Source organism: Danaus plexippus, unplaced genomic scaffold (genome assembly GCF_018135715.1).
Source record: "Danaus plexippus unplaced genomic scaffold, MEX_DaPlex mxdp_41, whole genome shotgun sequence".
Taxonomy (NCBI): Eukaryota; Metazoa; Arthropoda; class Insecta; order Lepidoptera; family Nymphalidae; genus Danaus; species Danaus plexippus.
In genome coordinates, this window is record NW_026869861.1 from 285853 (window position 1) to 297634 (window position 11782).

General features: G+C 35.6%; 1 protein-coding gene across 1 annotated transcript; it reads left to right on the plus strand.

The window, feature by feature from the left end:
• The first annotated feature begins 2804 nt into the window (after window positions 1–2804).
• Window positions 2805–7499, plus strand: LOC133320631 (uncharacterized). Its single transcript, XM_061529268.1, has one exon. It carries the CDS (start codon window positions 2805–2807, stop codon window positions 7497–7499), a length of 4695 nt encoding a protein of 1564 aa, XP_061385252.1.
• Window positions 7500–11782: the final 4283 nt, after the last annotated feature.

Below are 11782 nucleotides of genomic sequence, written 5' to 3' on the forward strand. Positions count from 1 at the left end.
AATAAGCTCTAATAAATGTAAATTGGGCTATGACACACGAACACAGACAAACAAATAAATATCAATAAATATCAATATATATTGAATATATGAAATATTTAAAACACACGTCTGTCCCAATATGTTCATATAGCATAAATTTCACTCTCAATTCATAGTGATACATCACCTTCATAGATTTATGTTTCCCTGGTAGGATGTTATGAGTTCCGTTGGAGCTACGAGACCAGTACAAAAAATTTAACTTTCGAAGCTGGCATTTCTTTTTCTATAAATGATAATGGCACTTAGTTTCGTCCCTCCACTTCGAATCAATTTTGACTAAAATTAACTGAAAAAAAACATATGTCGGTGTAATTCTTATTATTTGAAAAACTAATAATTGAGGGTAGTTGAAATTATCAGGTGTCAGCCGCATGACCACCTGCGTAGCCACTTGTGTAAGTGTAGTCACAACAATGTTGGTCTACAATCAAGAATAAAGTCATTGATGACGTCAGTTATGCTGGCGTCACACTTTTTAAAAACCACGGCCTGGACCCTACTCCGACATACGTGTATTTGAAAAACATTGATTAATTATAATCTAAATCAATTTATATTATATTAATTAATTAAATATTTTATTATTTATTTTCTGATTAGAAAACATGTATATGAATGATTTCATTTTCATCTCGTCTATCAATTGATCATGGTTGCAAAGGAACCAACCAGAACTTCGAAGATTGGTCACGTTTGTTTCATAGTACGGGAACCATGACTTCATAAGTCTGAAGGAGTAGTACAATATTTTTCAAGATTGCTGTGAAAATTAAAACTTTATTGACCTTACTACAGTTACGTATAAATACATAGTAGGGGCTCACGTTTTTGATAGCGTTGCATACTAGGAGAACAAACTTAAGTATTCTGATTTGTATACAATACTGATACGACTACCCACTGCTCTTAGTTTTCAAGATATGTATGTAAGGCAGACTTTTAAGATTGACAAAATACATTGTTACAAAATGTATGTCTAAGAAAATCTCAGAAGAAAAAAAACTGTTTTTTACATTAGTTTTCAGTAAGCCTGATACAATTGCCCTTTATGCTCTCTGATTTTAGATATCTTAGTTTGATTTAATTTTAAAAACGGGAATTCCTTTCTTCATGATAGCCGACACTAAAATATAGTTTCGCCTTAGTTCGTGCATGCATGTTTGTCACAACGTCTGCACTATTAACCCTTTGAAATGCATATTTGTATGTTTATCGTAGAACCAATTCTCTGGGTTTTCGTAGCATCCCCGTAGCAAATTGTGTAATAGTATTCTGTAGCTTTATGAACACCTGGTACTTCATAATCCTACTACTATTATAAAGGCGAAAGTTTGTAAGTATGGATGTATGGATGTTTGTTACTCTTTCACGTAAAAACTACTGAATGGATTTGAATGAAACTTTACCACAATATAGCTTATACATCAGAATAACACATAGGCTACAATTTTTGAGGTTTTTAATGTGAGGTCGTAAAAAAAAACACATTTTTTGCGCTTACATTGCAAACGCTGACTGAATCCTACAAGATAGATCAAAACAATTTACTACAGTATTGTACAATTTAAAAAGGTCTATGTATGGTATATGTTTATCTCTTAGGAATAACCCACAATAACCATTTTTTATCCTTTACTTTGTACGAGAAATAATGGCTTATTTACGAAGCGATTTTAAGCAATACAGTATTAATCCTTATCCAATTAAGTATCTTAAATACATTGTGCATTTAATAAAGATCAATATGGCTTTTTACAGCATGTAAATTAAATAAATATTTTCGAAGATATCACAGATTTAAAATGCAGAGTCATAGCAATTTCGGCGATAAATACCGTTTCGGTGATAAATACCGGCAGCGGCGCCAGGCGAACGGGGCGTGGGGGAGCGGGGTAGGTGCGGTGGGGAAGAAGTGGCTCATCGCTGAGTGCGCGACCCGAACGCGGGCAGACGCGTGAGGGCAGACGTCGTTGACGGTTGTGTCCGTTTTGCGAATTTTCAAGGCACTAGCGATTTGATAAAAACGTATGGTCGCCTACTTTAAGTAATATAGGCCTAAGGTTAGTTATTGCCAGGTTTCTTTTTGGTTAGGAGTTACACGTACAAAAAGATACTTCATTTTTACGAATTACTTCATTGATGATTCAATTACTATATAGATAGGTTACTTACAGTTAATTATAACAAATTATATAAATATGTTAATTATATAACGAATTACTTCATTGATAATTCAATTACTATAAAGATAGGTTACTTACAGTTAATTATAACAAATTATATAAATATGTTAATTATATAACGAATTACTTCATTGATAATTCAATTACTGTATAGATAGGTTACTTACAGTTAATTATAACAAATTATATAAATAGGTTAATTATATAACGAATTACTTCATTGATAATTCAATTACTATATAGATAGGTTACTTACAGTTAATTATAACAAATTATATAAATAGGTTAATTATATAACGAATTACTTCATTGATAATTCAATTACTATATAGATAGGTTACTTACAGTTAATTATAACAAATTATATAAATAGGTTAATTATAACGAATTACTTCATTGATAATTGAATTACTATATAGATAGGTTAATTAAATAGGCAAGGATTGCATTAAAGTACAATCATAACAATAACTACCGTACTGTATTTTTTGGAAGTATAGAAACAACACGTACTTAAGAATTATGCCGCGAAAGCGTAAGTCTAATCTTTCCCAAAGCTCTAATAAAGCTCGAACTATGAAAGTAGCTAGACTTAACGAGACGTTTCCACAAGCCGAACTGCGAAGGCTTAAACAAGCAGAGCGTGAGGCAGCTCAAAGAGCTGCTGAGACACCAGAGCAGTCCCAAGATAGACGTCGACAGCATGCTGAGTATCTAGCATCTCAACGGGCTGCAGAGACACCCGAACAGTCTCAAGCTCGACGTCAACAGAACGCTGAATATCTGGCATCTCAACGGGCTTCTGAGACACCCGAACAGTCCCAGGATCGACGTCGACAGCATGCTGAGTATCTAGCATCTCAACGGGCTGCGGAGACACCCGAACAGTCTCAAGCTCGACGTCAACAGAACGCTGAATATCTGGCATCTCAACGGGCTTCTGAGACACCCGAACAGTCTCAAGCTCGGCGTCTTCAGCAAGCGACTTACATAGGGTCCCAAAGAGCTACTGAAACTGTTGAAGCTGCTGAAGCTCGCAGATGCGCTGTTGCTGAAAGGGCACAACAGCGACGATTAATATTTACAAGAAACGCGTGGGGAGTATTTGATAAAGCTGCATTTGAGTACGATGAAACTCTTGATTACGAAAGCCACAAGCTTATAAAAATAGAAGCGATGAATAAAGAATGCAGATTTTGCGGTGCTCTTAAATGGAAAGAGGAAGCTGCAGGCATGTGTTGTTCGGGAGGAAAAGTAGTTCTTCCTTCAATAGACGAGCGTGTTGAACCTCTTAAAGAACTTTTTTCAAATGAAACAGATGAGTCTCGCCGTTTTTTAAAAAACATAAGAAAATACAATACATGCTTCCATATGACATCTTTTGGAGCTGATAACATTGTGTCGATGCCAGGATTTTGCCCGACTTTTACAATCCAAGGGCAAATATACCACACAATTGGCTCTTTGCTTCCTGCTGCTAATACGCAACCAAAATTTTTGCAAGTTTATTTCATGGGTGATGAGGAAGCACAAGTTGATAGGCGTTCTGAGTACGTACCAGGTGTGGAAAGAAACACAGTTCAAAAAATACAAAAAGTTCTACATGATCACAACGTTTTAGTGCATGAATTTAAAATGGCTAAAGATAGAGTGACTAGCGATAATTACAAGGTCGTGATACACCCAGATCGTGTACCACGTGGTGAACACGAAAGACGATTCAATGCCCCGACCACAAACGAAATAGCTGCCGTAGTAGTTAGTACTGAACAAACTGCGTCTCGGGACATTGTTATTCAGGCGCACGATGGCCGGCTTACTAGAGTTCCGGACACTCATAGATTTTATGATGCTCTCGAGTACCCGATAATTTTTTGGAAAGGACAAGAGGGGTACAGTTTTGATATTCCTCAGACAAACCCAGTTACAAAACAGCCTATACCGAACAAAAAAGTGTCGTGCAAAGACTTTTATGCATATCATATGATGGTACGTCGCAACAATTTTAATTTATTGCTTCGATGTAGGCTTCTCTTGCTTCAGTTTTTGGTGGACATGTATGTCAAAGTGGAGAGTGAGCGCTTAAGGTTTATTGCTTTAAACCAAACAAAACTGCGAGCAGAAAACTATATACATTTACAAGACGCGGTCAGGAATGATGCGGATTTAGATCCAAACAATTTGGGTCAATTGGTAATACTCCCATCGTCATTTGTAAATAGCCCGAGATATCTTCATGAGTACACGCAGGATGCGTTCACATACGTGCGTAACTACGGGAGGCCTGATCTGTTTATTACAATGACATGTAATCCCGCTTGGCCAGAAATTACTAAAGAGCTCATTCCAGGTCAAAATGCAACAGACAGACATGACTTAACAGCCAGGTTATTTAAAATAAAAGTACAAAAATTGGTTGCTCTACTTACAAAAGGTAAAATATTTGGAGATATGAAGTGTTTCATGTACTCGATCGAGTGGCAAAAAAGAGGTCTGCCTCACGTGCACTTACTGCTGTGGTTGACGGAAAAATTACGCCCCAACCAAATTGATGAAGTCATAAGTGCGGAGATACCAAATCCAGAAAGTGATCGAAAACTCTACGATACTGTAACCAAAAATATGATTCACGGTCCCTGTGGTGCACTAAATCCGTCATCACCATGCATGAAAGAAGGAAAATGCACCAAAAAGTATCCAAGGGCGCTTTTGAAAGATACTCAAACTAACGACAAAGGCTATCCTTTGTACAGGCGTAGAACACCAGGAGATGGCGGCCGTACGATAACTCTAAAAACCCGAGGTGGAACACAGGAAGTATTGGTTGACAATAGCTGGATTGTCCCATATTCTCCTCTTCTGTCTAAAATTTATAACTGTCACATAAATGTAGAGTTCTGCAATACGGTACAGGCGATAAAATATATTTGTAAATATATAAACAAAGGCAGCGACCAGGCTATTTTTAACATTCGACAGCAAGGGAATGTTAATATTGACCCGAGAGATGAGGTGCAAACGTATCGAGCCGGTAGATATGTTAGTAGTAACGAAGCAGCGTGGCGGATCTTGGGTCTGCCTCTGCATGAAAGACACCCAACAGTCACTCACCTTGCGGTTCATCTGCCTAATGGTCAGCGGATTTACTTCACTGAAAACAATTTTAGAGAGAGAATGGCCGCACCACCTAAGACGACACTAACTGCATTTTTCCTGCTTTGCCAAAATGACGCATTTGCAAAAACATTACTTTATGTTGACGTACCCCGCTACTATACATGGAACGTGTCGTCGAAAGAATGGAAACGTCGTTTACAAGGCACACCTGTCGACGGCTGGCCAGGTGTGAAGGCAGGAGATGCTCTTGGGCGCATTTACACAGTGCATGTTAGTAACTTCGAATGTTACTGTTTGCGAATGCTGCTGAATGTAGTACAGGGCCCCACTAGCTTTTTGGATCTAAAAACAGTTGACGGCCAAGAACTTCAAACTTTTCGACAAGCGTGTGAGAAGTTGGGGTTGTTGGAAGATGACAACCACTGGGATGCCACAATGGAAGAGGCAGTGCTGTGTCGCTCTCCTTCGCAAATAAGAGAACTATTTGCAATATTGATATGCACTTGCGGTTTATCCAATCCTCTTCAACTATGGGATAAGTATAAATCTGCATTATCGGAGGATATCTTGCAAAGATTTGAAAGGATGGATCAAGTCAACAATGATCTATGTTTCAATGAAGCACTGAGACATATAGAGGACAAAATAATAACGATTTCCGGTAAGAAATTGTCTGACTTCGGTATGCCTACACCAGAGCGTCGAGGAGAGTTGTCGACCGATTTGATCAAAGAGCTAAGCTACGATATTGCTTTATTAGACGCTCAGGTCAGCGAAACTGAACCACGCCTGCTACCCGAACAAAAAAACATTTATAACAAAATATTACAACGAGTTGAGCTTGACAAAGGCGGCCTTTTCTTTCTTGACGCCCCGGGCGGTACAGGTAAAACATTTTTGCTTAATTTGCTTCTAGCAAAAATTCGTAAGGACCGTAAAGTTGCATTAGCGGTGGCTTCCTCTGGGATCGCTGCAACATTGCTGAGCGGTGGACGAACGGCACATTCGGTTTTTAAATTACCTCTTAATCTGGCGAGCGAAGAAACCCCAACGTGCAACATCAGTAAGAGCAGTGCCCGTGGCGCCCTCTTGCAACAATGTATGCTGATCGTGTGGGACGAGTGCACTATGTCACACAAACGCGCCATTGAGGCGCTTGATCGCTGTCTACAAGATATTCACAGCAATCGAAAGTTGATGGGTGGTGTGGTAGTGTTATTGGCAGGGGATTTTAGACAGACTTTACCTATTATCGAGAGAGGCACTGCAGCAGATGAAATTAACGCATGTCTAAAAGCCTCATATCTGTGGTCTAAAGTTGAAAAGCTTTATCTTACCACTAACATGCGAGTCCAGTTATTCAGCGATGTCGAATCAGGAGCATATGCTCAAAAACTGCTAGAAATTGGTGAAGGCCACCTAAACACCGACCAAGTAGGTATGGTTCTTTTCACACAGCAATTTTGTCATGCTGTGGAGACAGAAAACGAACTTATTGAACAAGTTTTTCCGAATCTGCAACAAAATATTCTTGACGAAAATTGGTTGTGTGAAAGAACCATATTGGCACCAAAAAATCAGATTGTTGCGAAAATAAATAAAAAAATCTTGGCCGAAATAAACAGCGAAACATCAGTGTATAATTCCATTGACACAGTTATGTCATCCGATGACACTACAAGTTATCCCGTAGAGTTCCTAAACTCTTTAGAGTTGTCCGGGGTGCCATCACACAAGTTGGAATTAAAGGTAGGTGTACCCATTTTGTTAATGCGTAACCTGGATGCGCCAAGATTATGCAACGGTACTCGATTGCGAGTTACCGAATTAGGAAGGCATATAGTGAAGGCTACAATTTTAACTGGAGAAGCCAAGGGAGACAATGTTCTTATACCGCGCATCCCAATCATACCCAACAACTTGCCATTCAATTTTAAACGCCTGCAGTTCCCATTAAAAGTCGCATTTTCAATGACGATCAACAAATCGCAGGGTCAAACCTTGAAGGTAGCAGGCCTACATTTGGGCACGCCATGTTTTTCTCACGGTCAGCTCTATGTGGCTTGCTCACGTGTTTCTAAAGCGAAGAATCTGCATGTTTATGCTGAAGGAAAAAGATCGTTAAATGTAGTTTATAGGAGCATACTGGAGTAGCAACCTATAGGCCTATGATTAGGGCTCTGCAGTGCTTAGTTACCGTATTTCTTACTTATTACTAGACTAGACGGGACGAACCTGAAGTCCACGCGAACGAAGTCGCGGGCAAAAGCTAGTACGTATATATTACTCCTTCCTTACTTACTTCCATTGTATTTAACTTTTATTTACTTGTTTGTTTCCTCTTGTTCATTAGGATTTATCAGCACTTTCAAATGCTAATGTCATTAAATTATAGTTTGTTTCTTTAAAACTATTTGTAAGCTATTCAAATTCCTAAAACCTTAAATTAAAAGAAGAAAAATGTTTAACTTTAAACACATCATTTTCTTTTATGAAGATTTTCAATATCTTACAATTATAATTCCGTGTAGAAGACTATAAGTTAAATCATTTTTCTTGTTCCGATTATTGAAAGAAAATGTAAAAAAAAAAGTTTTTTAAACTTCTTAGGAATACATTCTGTAACTACATATTATGTATACCTTAAAAGCCTCCTTTATTTATATTGAACATTAGCCACAGTGGGCCGTCCTAATAATTAAACCAGAATACTTAAATTTGATCTTCTAGTATGCAACGCTATCAAGAACGTGACTCCCATACTATGATACATTAATCTGTAGTGAGATCAATATACTTTTTTTTTATTTTACATAAAAATCTACTACATGCGTGCATTCCACTGTTGCGTGGTTTTGGTGGCGCGGAAATACCAAACAATATAAGTACCGAGTACGTTTTTGAATACTCCGGTAGTTATAGGCACCGATGTATTAAGCAGAGACGGAGTGTCTTACATTCGCATTGCGAATTCACAACGAATCATTCGGTCCATTAAATTACCGATTAATATCATATCCGATTGTACGGTAGATTTGGATCTTCATTCTATTAACACGTCACCGTCATAAAATTAGGTTTTATGTCGGTTGTCATAGTAACCATATTAAATCCACTTATGTTTTATTAAAATAACAACAGATATCACCGATGCGTAAGAGTCTGTCAACGACCAAGACTTTATGATTTTCTAATGTCATGGTTATGGAAAATGTAACTGTGTGCTTCATTAATAATACTATCCGACTATGTGGCTGTGTCAATGACTAAAAACTGTGTGATCATGTGGGTATGTATGTGGGTATGTAATTAATCATACATTACATACATTTCTTTTATATAAAGAGAGAATTTTAAATCTACCGATTTGTGCGAAGGTTTCAGAACCCCGTAGTGTACGTAGGGATCGTTGTAGGATAGACTTGAGATATTTATTAACTATTAATACCAAAAAGACATCATATATGATCTTCGCGCCTAAAAATAAAAATATACCAAATCATGACCAACTAACAATTTTTAACGAGCCAATAAATAAAACTGATCATGAAAAATATTTAGGTCTTATAATGGATAGCAAGTTAACCTGGCAATATCATATTGATCATCTCAAAAATAAAATATCCCCTTTGATAGGAGCACTACGTAGAATTTCGTTATGTATACCTAATACAATTCGTCCTATTATTTATAATTCTTTAGTAAAACCTCATATCGAATATCTTATTGAAATATGGGGAACTGCTGCGAAGTCTAACATAAAGTCATTACAAACTTGACAAAATAAAATTATTAAAGTTCTTTATAAATATGATGAATTATATAAAAAAAAAAAAAAAACAAAATTTCTTAATATAAATCAATTATATACTTTAAAAACCTGCATGTTGATTAGAAAAATAATAACAAATAAAACACATTTACAATTACACTTTCATAAAAAAAAACACATACATACCACACTAGAAAACGTAATAAACTAGAACTTCCAAAAACCAAAACCAACTATGGAAAGAAAAACATTTTATTTGAAGGAGTTCAAATTTATAATAAATTATCAGACTTAATCATTAATAGCAAGAGTTTTCCTATATTCAAAAAACGTGTAATGGAATATGTGCAAAATAATTTATAAGTTAATGTAACCCCTACCTAAACATGTTTGTCTAATATAACTACCCGCAACATTTCATTTTACTGTATATAATTCATAAGGCAGACTTTTAAATGTACCCTCAAGCAAAATTATTGTGATTTCTTATTATAAGTGAACTTTTGTGTTCTTTATGAGAAATAAATGTCTTTAAACCGAAACCGATATGATACAATATGAACACTCATACCTAACCGACATTAATTAATTAGAAATTTTGTACATATGTATATATTTGCTTATTGAAGTGGTAATTGGATTTAAAACTATTTTGTTACTATAGATAAAAGTCGATATTGTCTGAAAAATGAAATGTAAAATTAACCTGTTGGTACGATAGTGAACCGCCAAGTGAAGCAAAAATAAAAAAGCGGCATGGCCGTATTACACTTTTCTCAAATTATTTCGGGCCATTTTCGACCTATAAGTACATTTCGCATTAAACTTGACGCCTATATTTCTGGTAAGCAAGAAAAAAGTAGCTCAAGCATTACAACTAGACAAAGTTCTTAGTTTTGTTAATTTTTTTCATTCACTGACCGTTGTCAGTATAACATAAGGTCATTATCCAATGTTCTCTTTGTTTCCGTAGCATTCTTGTAGCAGATCGTTGCATATTGCTTGAATTCATACTACTTCATATTATACAATACACGAGATCTCTACAGTTTCGTAATATTTTTTAAATATTTATTCTGCCTGGAGACTCGGAATTCGCTTTAAATTTATTATCGGAACATAAAAAAAACAAAAGAATATTACATTTTATTTTTTTAATTTAATTTTTTATAAGGGGTCTGACAATGTCTTGTTAATGATACATATTTATTGCAACTTATTATATATTTCTGTTCATGCCTATGTCTATGTGTGGGTATATATCAAATGAAATAAATCAAATTATAATGGTAAGACCAATGTAAGGACTGACAGTTAAAAGTACTATATGAGAATGTATGTATGTATATATGGTTTGTAACCCAATATTTATGTAGAATGCCTATTTCAAAAATTTATTTATCTAACGAATTGATTGTTTTTTAAGATTTCATTATATTTTTATGTTACAATGAAATATATTTTTTTATCAAAAAAGGGGAAATATACTCTTCCTAGCAATTTTGTAACAATCTCTTCATGGATTGTACTTAACTCTTAAGAATTCCTGGTCTTTTTTTAAATTCTAGTGTACAAGACCTTTTAAACCTTTTATTGCATAGCTTCTATCGCGGGCCTTGAGCGCGGAGACCGAATTCAGAAATTCCGTAGCGAAAATTTCTAACTCCTAACATCGAACGTCGTTTCAGTTTGGCAATCTTCGGCACGGTGTATGTGTGCGTGCGACTACACTATGAGGGCTAACTAGCTGCTAACTGCTCACGACTGATTCTATCTCTTTCACACACAACGCTAGGTGCTTTTTGTCTTCGTCCACGAGTAAGTTCAAGCCCGCAACTAGTTAGACCTTATCGTGTATGTATATGTACATATATATATGGTGTTAAAATTATAAAAAAATAATTACGTGACATCACGTGTTATTAGACTTGCTGACGAGAAGCTTGTGATATAAATACAGTAGTGGCATCACACTAAAGAATACACATCCGAGCAATGAGCACTCGTCACTGACACGTATCATTATATTATTTTATTACGATTTTATTGAAATAGATAGCACAAGTTACGGCATCTCCAAAGAAAAAAAGAACAAAGAAAAAAAAATACTGCATATATAAAATAAAAATATAATTATAATTGCATAAGTTGATAAAATGCTATGCAATAGCTTTACCGCGGCAGTCTCCGAGTGCCACACGTCTATTTTTAGTCAGTTTACGTCGGAAGGACATTTTAAATTATTTTACATTATCAAATTTTTTATAAATGTATATTATTTATTTGTTTGCTACGAAAGTGTGAGAAACAATACTTGATTTTTATAAATACCTGTTTTTCTATACAGTCAAATATTCTTAACTGAGAATTAGTTAGTTGTGACTGGACTGTTAGAGATGACTTGTTGAGATGAGTATTTTGAAATCATGGCCATAAGCCAGGTTTCTGTAGGAAACTTTACATGGAATTATTTATATATATTTTTTTTATATATTATATGTATATATTACTCCTTCCTTACTTACTTCCATTGTATTTAACTTTTATTTACTTGTTTGTTTCCTCTTGTTCATTAGGATTTCTCAGCACTTTCAAATGCTAATGTCATTAAATTATAGTTTGTTTCTTTAAAACTATTTGTACGCTCTTAAAATTCCTAAAACCT

Excerpts from the sequence above, each read along its gene's own strand:
- LOC133320631 (XM_061529268.1), top strand. The coding sequence starts at position 2,805 with ATGAAAGTAGCTAGACTTAACGAGACGTTTCCACAAGCCGAACTGCGA.